Raw genomic sequence first — 14,012 nt, forward strand, 5'->3', positions numbered from 1 at the left:
ATCCATTTTGACCATTCTCGAATATATTCGCACTATTTTTTCCGAGACGTCTGTATATACGTGCAGACTCTTTTTTTTAAAAAAAAAATCGGATTGTAAAATGGATTTAAAATGAATTCAGAAGAAATTTTTGTCGCGATGTTTGTGCGTACCTACGTATGTACGTATCTCGCATAACTGAAAAACGACTAAACGCAGAATGTTGAAATTTTGCGTTATGAGACTGCTATAACATGTAGATGTGCATCTCCCTTTTTCTTTGTATATATATGTAAGATAAAGTATATATATGTAAGATATGTAGACATTAGGTACACTGTAGAGACATTAGGTATTAGCTTCCTCTTCAATATGGATCTACGTACGCATCAACACTGCTCGGTCTTTTCCTTGCTATTATTATATATATATTTGTAATAATAAAATTCCATAGTCAAAAATACACTTCCATAGTCAAGTTCTAACTGTATGTTCTTTTCATTTTTAATGGCGACGTTCTCTTATTTGAATGTACGTGGAATTAAATCCAGAGCCTCGTAGTCAAGTTGTTTTTCCCGCCTTTTCTACACGTACAATTATAGAATGTTCTGGAAATATTTAAAGCGAACTGGATTGGCTGATGTCATTCCTTGGAAGCTCCGCCTTTCCAGAGACTATAAAAGGACTCGCAAAAGAATATCGGGGCTTTTCTTTAATGTCACGATGCAGTAAATTTCATACAAAAAGTTATTAGTAATTCTTTTTTATTTACTCCGGATATCTGATTTTGTAACTGCTATTTTCTCCTGAAATATGATAAATGGATCCTGTTTTTTAAAACTTATCGTCTGATAATTTAAGCTACGACAAAAGCTGGTTCATCACATATATATTGTGGTATTCCTTAAATAATGTAGCATGAAAGGCCTCATAATGAGATGCCTCGCCGGAAAAATAGGATTACAGGGATACGTGAATTTAACGTTCAAGTAAATGGTTATAGTGCTTAGTAGGCGATGGTTTTGGCTAAAATTTGCCAAACGTCAACAATTGTGGCGGCTATTTGGCAATTCTGGTCCTACTACTGTGTAACTGTAACTGTGTCCTTATGTAACCGTAACTGTGACCTCCAGCAATTTAGAAAAATCAATGGTACAAGAAATTTCTTGGTGGAGGAGCGAAAACTGTGTAAGACTAGAGAGGTCATCAGTTATGAGTTTGTAGAGACATTAGGTATTTTTTTTTAAGCAGGAGTGATTAAAAAAATTAGCGATCTCCTTCGCCGGAAATCCAACCACGGACCTCTGAAATACCGGTTTGGTGTGCTGACCACTACACCACGAAGGCGGGAGAAATACCTTACACACTCCCCCTTTCGAAGGGAGAGTGGGAGTTTTAGGGGACACAGTCCCCAAATCCTGGGTGCGGAGAATCATCACTCAACACCCTTTTAGTTTGGGCGCCACTGTAGAGACATTAGGTATTTTTTTTTTTTAAATCAGTAGTGATGAAAAATTAGCAATCGCCGGGGATCGAACCTCGGACCTCTGGTGGTGTGGTGTATTGAGAATACGGCAAAGCACACTAGGGCTATCTTCCTAAGGAGAGGGATGCCTTCTTGGAGGACTTTCTAAGGGAGACTGGCCCGTATACACGTTACACATGGGGAAAACCATGAAAACGCCCGTGCAGCCAGCCCGTTCCCGTTCCCGAACCTCGGCCACGGACCACTGAAATACCGGCTCAGTGTGCTGACCGCAACACCACGAAGGCACGCTAGGAAGGCGGGAGAAATACCTTACAAGTTGAGTTCAGAGTAGTGAGAGATCACTGAGCGAATTTCGCTTTTAGATCGCTTTGCACTGTCTTGTTTTCAACATTCTTAATAGTTTGAAGATGTATCTGCTGATTGTGTTCTTCTGTGTGTGTTCTCTTCAAAACTATAAATTATTCCGTATTAGAAAAATGAAATCATCAAGCTACGATTGTTTCTGTGTACATTCAAACCATTACTCACGTCACTGTTTTTATGTCAGGAGAGGGGTTGAATGCCGGTACCAAAAGCAATGGATGAGCAACTGAGACAGCTGGTGACAGCTTTGCTGCATTCGAAGAGAAGATAAAACGGGCCATCAGGTATGTTAAAGTAAAGATGAAAGTGCACGAAGAAAAAATTGAAGTGGGCCAAAAAAAAAAAAAATGAAACGGACCATCAAGTCAGTTCAAGAAAATATTGAAACAGATAAAGAAGTTTAAATAATAATAAAGAGTCTCTGCTGTGCCAAGGAAGTTGACATGTTACATAAATGCGTAATGACAGCTGAAATCAGTTCTGATGGCTTTAAGTTCCCACCTATGTTTTCTTGACCCTTTCTAAAGCTAAGCGTATATAACTGAAAAGCTATACATATATAATAATTCTGGCAAATGTCTAAAACTGAGTTCTCTATAGTGGCGGACGCAAATGGATGGAGTTCCAAAATTATAGCCTGCCATTTCGCCATTTCTCTAAAAGAAGACGCAGCGGATATTATTAAAACTTTTTCCAGAAACCAGATGCCAGACTTCGCAGCTGTACCCGGAGCGCTGGAGCAGTTTCGCAGCTGTACCTGAAGCAACTGTACCCGGTAACCTTATTTCGCAGCTGTACTCGAAACAGTTGTTTTGGCGAGAAGTGTCTAAGAGTATAAAAGATTTTATTTAAAATCTTGCCAAAACTGTCCCATAGAAAATGTAAAAGAGCTCGCCACGGATGTGAGAGGTTATCTAATCTTTTCTTTCCAGATTGCGCAACAAGGGAAACCCAGTCCCTGCAGTACTTCGTTTGTAGAAACGTTCGTCCTGAGAAAGAGAAAACCCTGAAAATGGCGGAATGTCAAGGATCTAAAGAACGCTTTGGTGTACGCTGTGAAATTCGAAGCAGCTCAGCAAGCAACTCATAGAGACCGTCACCTAAATCAGAGCTGGTCAAGTCCAGGAGCCAGTAGATCAAGTAACTGCTAGTTTAAATGATTTAAGCAGGCAATTTAATGCCTTAAAGCGGAATACGAATGGGAAAAAATCGATCCTTAAGTCCTGGAACTGCGGTGGGATGGCCACGTAAAAGGAAGTGCAGAACACTGCATATCCGGGAGCTAAGACCGCTCCCAGCAAGAAGGAGAGAAACTAATTAGTGGCCATCTCCGTAGGGTGGAGGGTGGCAGACATTGCGAATCACTATTTTAAAGCACTTCATACTACATTGAAGTACTAAAAAGACTTCAAAATTAGGAAAAAAGCCACAGTTTAAAAAAAGCCGATATATAGGCGGGCACATTCTCCTGGTGCAACAACCATCCACACTGATGGATGGTTGTTGCACCAGGACAATGCGCCCGCCTATATATCGAGCAGTTACTGACCAGCAAAAACATTACTGTGATGGCGCATCCTCTTTATTTGGCTCCATATGACTTTTTTTATTTCCTAAAATTAAATCTTGCTTAAAGTGAACCCTTTTACCACAGTTGAAGAGGGTATAAGGTATTTCTCCCGCCTTCTTAGCATGCCTTCGCATGTAGTGGTCAGCACACTCGGCGCGTATTCGAGAGGTCCGTGGTTTGATTCCCGGAGAGTCCTAATGTCTCTACAGTGGCGCCCGAACTAAAAGGCTGTTGGATGATGAGTCTCCTCACCCAGGATTTGGCGTTTGGATCCCCTAAAAACCCCAGTCGCCCTTTCAAAGGGGGGAATATATAATGCATTTCTCCCGCTTTCCTAGGGTGCCATCGTGGTGTAGTGGTTCTGCACGCTGGTCTAGTATTCCAGAGGTCCGTGGTTCGATTCCCGGCGAAGGCATTGTTAGTTTTTCATCTTCCTTGCCTTTTTCAATTAACCTAATGTCTTTACAAGGCTCTGGCAAACACGGAAAATCTCCTGAAGGGCCTTCCAAAAATCTCGTTCCAGAACTGTTAACAAATTCAGAAGTGTGTGAACTATTTTGAAGGTGATAATGGCACGAAGAACTGATTCTGTAAGGACAATGATTTATTGGACCCATATCGTTTTTACTTCCTTGTACAAAGTAAAAAGGAAGTATTGTAATCACGAAAAGTTTCAGGCAGCATATTTCAACGAAAATATCCATTTTGACCGCTATCGAATTCAATTTAACGATGTTTTTGCATGATATCTGTACGTAAGGACAGAATAAAACACTCTTTTCCTTCAAAAAAAATTATAATACTGCTTTAAAATTAATTCTGAAGAGAATTTTTCGTGGCGTCTGTACGAACGTATGTACGTACGTACGTATCTCGCATAACTCAAAAACGAGTAGCCTCAGAACGTTGAAATTTTGTATATAGGACTGCTATAACATGTAGATGTGCACCTCGTATTTTGGTTGCAATCGGCCGCACCAAACGTATATAAATATATTTATATGTATATCCTCTCTGTTACCCGGCTCAGTGATCTCAGTTTCTGTATTCTTATATGTTTGTAAATTGTACATTTTTTTCTTTAAAAATGATTGAATTATATTGCTTTTATCTTCTTGTTAAGGATTTTATGCCTTTAGTAAATCTGTGTGCAATATTTTTAGAATTATCAGAAATTTTAAAGTTGTTTAATTCTCGCTAAGCCTGTTTTAATGGCGGCCATTGATGTTTACATTTGAAACAGGAGACTAGTGGATTTGTTGTCAATCTAGAGAAACTTAGCTTCGCAACAACAAAGATAACGCATTCATTTATTATTGCCAATTAAATCATGCTTAATTCTTTCTGGAATGTTTTCTAGGAAATAAGCGTTTGAGATTTACTTCGTAATTTTTAATATAGATATTTTGAGTTTTTCTGTATTTTTGCCTTCTCGCGAAGTAAGAACTGAATTAATTCGATGAGAAATACTCAATCGCCTGTGAAAAACTGTTTTTTTTTTTTTTTGTTTTATTTGCTTAATTTATTTTATACATAGTTCTAGCTTTATTATAGTATTTGAATAGAACATGTGGCGACGATTAGATAATTCTTTAAATGATGTACGTTTTGTGCATTCTAAGTTATAATATGAATGAAATATAATACTGTTAAGTAAACCTAGCGCCAGAGTGTCGCTGTGGTAAACAAAGTGAATTTTAAAGAATGCATTTATTTTATTGTGGTTTATGCGCTGTCGGCGAAGTAGGTTTAATTCAATCTAATAAGTTTAAATGAAATGCAAGAAAAATGCGCATAATTTAATATTCCGTACAAGGAAGTCATGTGGTGTACACATCAGATTTTTTTAATGAGTCACACCTTGTATATCTCTGTGTGTGCGCATATTTGTACGATATACATACATATAATTAATTTTTGATAGCTTTAATATTTCTGTACAAAACTTTAACGTATAATTTCGTTTCAAGTAATCAAGGGATCATCTGAATCTCGTTCTTCCAGTATAAAGATCTGATACTCATGTTCGAAACTGACTTTACTATGGCTACGTGCAACAATACATACAGAGGAATTACTCTCTTCTAATAAAACTATCCTATCTGACTAAATTTTCCCTGTAGTATTTTATTAAAGCCTTATTTGGTAACCAAAAACTTTCATTGATGTTTGATAAATTCATTGATGTTTGATATTTATAGTAAACCAGAAACACTTTTTTATGTTTATTTAGAAAAATTATTAAATGTTCAATTCGCAAACATGTTAACGAAATGTACTTTTTGTATGTAATTATTGGATTTAGATTAAAAATCACATAATGTTTCTCCGCAATCGCGACACGAAGTTTCCCGCAAATGCTATATATCTTCTAATTATAGAATAAGAAAAAATAAAATTAAAAGGTCAAAGTGATACGTATTTAACGGATGAAAACGAAAAATGTTTATGTATAACTACTTTCTTTCCTTTTGCACGTTATTGCCCCTGAATATACATTTTTTTTTTTTTTCTTTTTTTCTTAAGGTTACTTTCATAGTTCTTAATTGGCGTTTCTTTCCTTCAACCTTTCAGATGTGTAAACGTTCTAGCAAATCATTTTCTCTTTATTGTTTTGTTAATTCTTCTACGTAATTTTATTATCGCTTCTTTCCTGCATTAAGTCAATGTTCTTAATTTGATTTATTGAAGGAAAATAGCTTTCATAAATGTGATTTATGATCTTTTGTAATTAATCGAGATCTAAAAGCTTAGAATCGTCATCCCGTTAGAATCAGCTTAGAATAGCACATTCCGGTTCATTTCATTCTGCTTCCGTTTACGTTGCGTTCGTTTTGCACATTTTATCAAATAACTATTAGCGAATGGTTTAACACATTTTATTTCGGTACATCTAAAAACGAACTGAGCTTAAGGTATTCTAAATTTTAAAAGTGATTTCAAAATATTTGTAAATTTCTTGAAGGTGCTGAAAGAGATAATATTTTCATGTCTACAATCTACTTTATAAAATTTATGCGTTGAATGAAATTGTCTTTAAATATTCACATTATTCTTTACAAGTTCAATACTCAAAGTCTCTTCAGCGTTTATGTCTTAGCTTGTAACATGACAAACGTTTGAAAATAAAAACAATTCTGATCAAAATAACAAATGCACTTTTTATTTGGCATTTAAACAAGACTACAAAGTTCTTTACTTTTTACAGTTTCACATATTCATAGACATTTTATGCTCCATATAGTCAACCTGTCATACCTGTCATCAAGTATACGGTTAACAAAAGAAAACGGTTTACGTCCATATTATCGGAATTTTTCTCGTGAAGTCAAAAAGCAAATATTTAGCTGTTTATAAAGGAATTGCATTCAAGTTTTCTTATTTACAACATGCATAAAGTAGTTATCATTCAACAAGACAGTGGGATTTTATAGAATAAATACACGAAATAATATCAGCAAGTAATTACCTAATCATACTTTTGAGTACAAAAGTTATTGAAATGCCTTAAAAAACGGATCTTTTCCGAAAATTATTGACCAAGTAGTTTACGCAAGCATATGCAGAGATATAACTGGTAAAAATGTAGTAACCATGTTTGCTATTAAAAACCATAATTTGTAGAAACACCAATTTAAGCATAATTTGCCTGTCTTAAATGTTTCGATTTGATCATAATTTATGTGTTAACTTGCCTGTATTTAAAATATTTTAAAATAGCCAAGTTTCATGACTTGAAACATATGCATCCAAATCTTAAAGTAATATGTCTTAATGTATACATATGTCATCATTATACATAGTTTATAATGTCTTACTTTTGAGTAAGTATACATATGAGATGATTATCAGTGGTGCTTATTATTGATGTTTTAAGGTAATACGCGAATCACATTGATATATGTGCTCCAAAATTAATTGATAAATGCTGCTTAAAAGGTTTTGAAAATATTCTTAGAATTTTTATTTTGTTGCTGAAATTTTTTTTATTTTATATGCATAAAATTCTTTTCTAAATGCTTATATATTTTAAGCAAAGCTTGAAATAAACAGAATGAAGCTAATGAAAACATAACAATATATGACTCTAAAATAAGATCGGGAACTGAATGAACAAAGTGAAAATAGATTTAGTTAAAAATACAAAGAAAAACGTGAAAAATGGCAGACAAGTAGCAGACATCTAAACATATACGATAAGAAAAAAAAATTATATAGAAAGCTTTTCGGAGAAAATATGGCCACATACAGTTTTATTAAACAAGTTTTTAATATCTTAAAATATATCGACGATGCCATTATACATACAAATAAACACAATATATATAGTAAATGCTGCTTATTCTGTTCATTTTCCATTCTTAATAATTAAATTTTCATTACTTCATAAAAATAAATTGCTAGTGATTACGTATTATTTGAAATTCAATTCTTTTATTTAGAAACTTCTTATGACACTGGTAGAAATAAAATAAAAACTATGAGAAATATGATTTTTACAGGTTATTTTTCCAATAGACCGGCGTTATTTTATGCCAACTTACTGAGTTTCATCCTAAACTAACGCCCACCGAGCAGTAAAGTCGCTGAACACTGGTAGTTTGGTCCGAGGTTCGAATCCCGCGAACGAGCTGGCTGAAGTGCTTTTTCGTGGTTTTCCCCATGTGTAACGTGTATACGAGTCAGTTTCCCTTTGAAAGTCCTCCACGAAGGCATCCCTTCCCTTAGGCAGAGCCCTAGTGTGCTTTGCCATAATTAAATACACCAAACACCATCCTTAACTAACATTAGGACAGACTAACTATTTTACCGAAGCTAAAAAATTATAATTGTTCTTTTCACAATAATTACTAATAATTACTGAAAATGGCAAAACTGCAAATTTTGAAATTAAATGCGAGTTTTTGTATTTTTATCATTTCATAACGACTGTAAAACTTTTCCAAATATACGAACCGCACGGTTTAAAAGGTGCATTTCGTTATTTTTTGAATTTTTTTTTTTTTTTTTTTTTTTTTTTTATTTGGCATTGCCAAAGCATGAATATTATCTTAGTTTAAAACGTTTCTGTAATTGAAAGCATATGACTACGACCAACAATTGCGAAAATAAAGGCCGGGTGAGGAGGTGGCTGTCTACATATATAATTTTGGTACTGCGGGTTGCAGTAAAAAAGCGAAGTGCACAACTAGTTGTTACAGCAATCCCATACTCTATGGCTAATCGCTTTTGAATTATGCGAGATAAATACGCATGCACGTACGTACGCACAGATGTCACGGGGGGAAACTACTTTAAATCCACTTTGAATTCATTTGACAGTCCCTTTTGGAATAAAAATCCTTTATTCTGTCTGTACGTAGAGTCATCTTATCAAACAATAGTCAAAAGGTATTCAGGAACGGTCAAATTGGATGTTTCCGTTGAAACATGATATCCTAAATTTTTCGCGACTGCGATACTTCCTTTATGTCGTACAACAAAGTTTAACAAAAAAACAGCAATATCAATTTTTGCATGTATTTTTTGTGTGTATTTATGTACGTCAATGACATGCACAATTTTTTATCACAACGTAACTTCCACACAATGTTTAATAATAATTAAAATTTATCAGCCCCTCAGGAATAAATTAGCCAAGTTTAGACGAAAAATTGTGTAATTTTCTTAGATGCACATTTACTATTCAGAAGAAACTAACCTAATTGAACCACATAAACGGATGAAATCTCACACAGCAGTTGAACATGTCATGGGGTGCTGAAACATTTTGATGCGTTTATCATAATGTTTGACACTTCGATTCTTATCCTCCTGTAAGTTACCCTGCAGCATTAATAATCGAAATGAATTTTAAACAAAAGAATTTGTGCTTAAATATTAAAATTTTAAAATTAATGTGTTTCTTAGTGGTTTACAATAACTTATATTTATTTAATTTTTGGTTTAATTTTTATTTACTTTTTATTTTTTATTTTAATTTTCTTTCTCTTTTATTCTAAAGCTTAGGAAAATAGTCAACCGTGAAATTTCCATAACTCACATGTACATTTTAAAACTATTTCTTACCCATCTGTTTGTCTGCAATATTTATTATCACTAGAAGGTACTGAAACAAGCATTGTAAGCCATTAATAATAATATTACAGATCAAATAGAATAACAGATTCTGAACAGAATAAGCGGTACATAAGTATTTAAATTTTGAAATTCCTGTGTTTATTGATACACTTAATAATTCAGAATTTTTTCGGTTCAATTTTCTTTCATCATAATATTATTTAAAATAACAAAAATGATGACATTTTGTCAGTTCATATCTACTTTTAAAAACTATTTCATAAGTATCTGTTTTTTTTTTTCATATTTTTTATCACCGGGAAATACGGAAATAAGCATGCATTTCTGCACTGATTGAAAATAAACATAATTAACATGATGCAAAACATTGATTACAATGGCATCTATTAAACATTTTACTTAATAACGTAACAAATTAAATTACCTATTCGCAACTAATAAATTGAAAAAAAGTTATATTACATTTACTAAAATATTTTTACAGATTTTACATAAAAGGAAATTCAAAATGTATAACCACACTCTTTACAAAGCCTTATTATAAGCCAACGAACAAATATAAATCTTGATTATAAAATTCTACTTATTAGTTCTGTACTAAAGTACCACATTTACTTGAACGCATAGTTCTGCTTGCAGTTATTCTGTTAAACCAGGATTCATCAAATTCTTCATTATACTATTGTTTTAATTCACTCTCTTATTATATGAAATTTGATTAGCATAAAATGCTTTAGAAATTTTAAAAACAAATTTTTTAATCACAAAATTTATACAAAAGAAATTAATGAATTAAAATATAATACTAATTTCGTTATAAATTTATAGTTGTTTTAGTGCAATATACATAGGTTAGAAACAAGTCAGAGAATTAACAACAAACATTCAAATAGGTTAATTCTGTTAATATACCAGTTACAATATCCTATAAATATTTAATAAAAGATCATGAATATAAATAGGCCAGGTATAGAAGTTTATGGTTGACTGTTTTTAATATGCCTTTAAGTTCTTAATGGTAGTTAAAAATAAATAAAAAGAAAGCAATCTGCATTAAATCACCCAAAAAGTATTTCGATAAAAAAATTGCATCCCAAAAAATATTTGGATTAAAGAAGATTTGGATGATCTAAATGTTATTTTCATATAGGATGAAAATAAGAGCACGAAAGTTTGGACACACTGAATAAAACCTATTCCGTACACTTTTATAAAATTCTTTCACATATTCAAAGAAGTCACGCAGCAGAGGCAATAAGCTCAAAGAATTCAAATGCTTTGCATGAACCGGCTGCGAAAGTTGAAATGACAAAGAAAGTAGACACAAATGGCAATTCTTAGTAAAGGCATTAAAATATTTACATGTGGGTAAAAATGCTCATTTAACTGTAGCCGTTTCTTGAAGACAGTTTTGTATGACTCTTGACACGCAATAGTACTTTTTATGGGCTACAAAATTATCTATGTGAAGAAATGATATATCACATGACTTGCAGTATTTAAGTTCAGAATGTGATTTCACCTGAGTGTTCCTTTTCTTCCGCGAAGTATGAGAAAAATGTTTTCCATTCTCTGACCTTTGAGCTTCAGACGTAACGCGTATCACGGACGTTGACTGTGATGATGGAGAAATGGACATGTCTCGTGGTTTGTCACCGCTGTCACATTCTGTTTCAGGTTCGAACTTAATGTACGAGCGTGGTAGTTCATCCCTTGATGAGTCGTCGGCACTGCCGTCGCGATCGTTTTCTGTCTTGATGACCACATCGCAGAAAGCTAAAGGATTAACTGACTCGTGGTGATTGCTAACATTACCGTCAGAACTGCTGTCACCGGATTCCGTTTTGACGCTACAACTTTGTTTGTGACGAGTGTCAGAAATTCTTCCGTCACTACGAGGAGAATCTTCTGGCTCCGAATGGTCTGTTGGCACTGAATCTTGCTCAGGAGATGTCACTTCATTAAAGAGTTCCAAAGAAGATTTTTGTTCCTTTTTAACCAAACATTTTATTTCTTTGTTAGTTTCAGACTCTTCATCACTGCAGTGAATCACTGCGCGTGGCAACACTGGTATAGCTGCACTTTGAGCGATAACAGAAGAAGCCACAAATTCATCTAATGAAGTGCTGTCGTCTTTCAGATGCTCGCATGCATGGTTGCGCATTCCTCGAAGCGTGTTTCCTTTGTATCCACAAACAGCGCAGCAGAAACCCTTCAGTTCAGTATGAGTCAGTAGGTGTCGCCGCATTGTCTCATATGAGGAACAAGACGCATCGCAATAGTTACACTTCCATTCGTCTGGCCCACAAAAAGGAGGTTCTAGAAGTTTGGGACTATTGCCTCCGTCACCTTTCTTTCCAGATACATTCCTCGCGCTTTCGGACTTTTTGATACAATAATATGTCTGGTGGGCATTCAGATTGTCTGAAGTACTAAATTTCACTCCGCATGCGTCGCAAGAGTACACAGGTTGTGACTGTTTTGCAACCGGCGTCCGAAAATGGTCTACACCGTATTCCATTCGACGCAGTCCAGGTTTACTAGGATCATCAGAATGACAGCTTTGAGTAGAATCATTCAAAGGGTTGTGGTTGCTGTTTTCGTCACTCGAATGTTCCAGCGCAGAGGATGCAGCAGCAGCGACAGCTGCTAAAGCGGAAAGCTGTCGGCGCCTATTAGTGCAATAATGTGTCTTATGGGCTAAATAATTGTCGTACTTATAGAATATAATGTGGCACTCTTCACATACATTGTTTCCTTGTTTCATGAGTTTTGGAGGAGGCATTCCAGGTGTAGTGACTGGCTTGTCTCCAACAACAGCGGCTTGTAGAACTGGAGGCAGCGGCGAAATTCTTTCCGAAACTGCCTGAGATACACGTTGTACAACTACGGGGACATGAGATGAGTAGCAGGAACTGCTTTCACTATTGTAAGGACTGGATGGTGAAATAGCACCTCGGGGTGATGACACTATGCAGCCAGACGGTGGAGATCTAGAATGTACAGGTGGTGATGGGCGTCCAGTTGAGGCTGAGGAGTTTCTACGTTTCATTAACGAAGGACTGGAAAGTAAACTGGAAATCCTTTTCCTCTTCAAACTCAAATCCAAAGGAGCCTCTTGATCCACGTTTTCGTTCTCTGTCTTTTGGGTGATCCTATCTGGAGAAGAAGCACGAAGTTCGTCGCTTGTGCACGTTTTTTTAAGATTTAGTACATCTCCTTCGCTCATTTTACGTTTCATCTGTGGTGTTTTGGAATTGTACCCAGCCTTTGCTGACGATTCAATACCTGTGTTTATCACAGGATGACTGCTCTTTCTATAAGGACCGCTGCTTTCCACAGATTGAGAGCTTATAGATTTGTCTACGACTGTAGAACATGTTGCATTTGTCTGCAGCACTATGCTAGGACCTCCTGTTGGAATGACTCCATTCTGTGGCACCAGTCCCTGTCCGGGGACTAAAGAGCAAGGAAGCAGTATTAGCGGATTTGTTGAAATGGCAGCGTAGATAGCTTGAGGCTGAATGATGGAAGGCGTCACCGCGCCATTAATGCCGTTCCTAAGAATTACAGTATCAGAGGCTGTTCTGAAAGCAGTTGAAGCTACATTAATATCTGCAACTGGCGAAGTTCGCCGCAAATCTTCAGTATCGTGTCTAGATCTGCAGTAATATTTCTTATGAACTTGATAGGTGTTTATAGACATGAACTGAATCTTACAGGCATCACAAAATGATTTGGGGTTAGTTAAATTAGAGGCATGGCTAGTGTTAAGGTTGTGATGAGAACGCACGTGCTTATCGTAACTGTATTGATCCATTGCAGTGAAATCGCATACAGGGCATCCGTATGGAAGATGTCCACTTTCATCCTTCAGTTGAATCTTGCGCTGGTCTTCCAAAATTATGCTTTTGTTGCTGTCCTTAGAAGTAGCATCTTTACCACATTTGACTTTTATTCCATCGAACTCTTTGTCATCTGAAAAGAATAAACACATGGTGAATTCATTACATTTTCACAATACACAGGAGTCTGGAGATATATTATTACTGTTTTATACAAATTTATTGATATTTTTTCCATATTTCATTGATAGTACCTACTATATTTTTCACGCTTTGTTAGGTTTTACTCTTTTCTTTAAAATATAAGCCTTTGAATGAATTAATTTTATTCCACCCAAATATCTTCCAGAGCTATTACTGTTATTTTTATGAACTGATTCTAGAAATAACACTTCTTGTTAGTTACCAGGGCTCTAACAGAAAGCAAAACTGGCAAATGAACCCATAATTACAGAAAAAATATAGGAATGATGAAAATGAAGCAGGTATGAAATTGCCAGAAATTAGATACGGTGATAAAATGAGAACAAATTTGGAATTCGTAAAAAATTAATTGTATGTTTAACTCTAATTTTAAAAGTTCTTTTTTCTAATTGTTTTTAAATGTATTTGTTGTTTTAGGTTCTTCAGTATTTTGCAATTTTTAATAGTGCTCTCCAGCGGCCGCGCGGTAAAATCTCTGAAC

The 14,012-nt window shown here is 35.1% G+C and overlaps 1 protein-coding gene and 1 non-coding gene across 5 annotated transcripts in view; one reads left to right on the forward strand and one right to left on the reverse strand.

The window, feature by feature from the left end:
- Nucleotides 1–3,742: 3,742 nt before the first annotated feature.
- TRNAT-AGU (transfer RNA threonine (anticodon AGU)) lies at nucleotides 3,743–3,816 on the forward strand. The gene has a single exon. It is a non-coding gene; the product is annotated as a tRNA-Thr (tRNA).
- Nucleotides 3,817–6,542: 2,726 nt separating this feature from the next.
- LOC118183050 (zinc finger protein ush-like) overlaps nucleotides 6,543–14,012 on the reverse strand; it is a 215,071-nt gene continuing 207,601 nt past the window's right edge. For all 4 annotated transcript variants that reach the window (XM_085812239.1, XM_035352463.2, XM_035352465.2 and 1 more), the window contains one exon: nucleotides 6,543–13,460. In XM_085812239.1, the coding sequence (XP_085668365.1) occupies nucleotides 10,861–13,460 (2,600 nt within the window). In that variant the 3' untranslated portion in view covers nucleotides 6,543–10,860. The remainder of the gene's footprint in view (nucleotides 13,461–14,012) is intronic.

The sequence above is a fragment of the Stegodyphus dumicola genome, chromosome 2 (genome assembly GCF_044657685.1).
Source record: "Stegodyphus dumicola isolate Sdum_Otavi_A_Nest chromosome 2, ASM4465768v1".
Lineage (NCBI taxonomy): Eukaryota > Metazoa > Arthropoda > Arachnida > Araneae > Eresidae > Stegodyphus > Stegodyphus dumicola.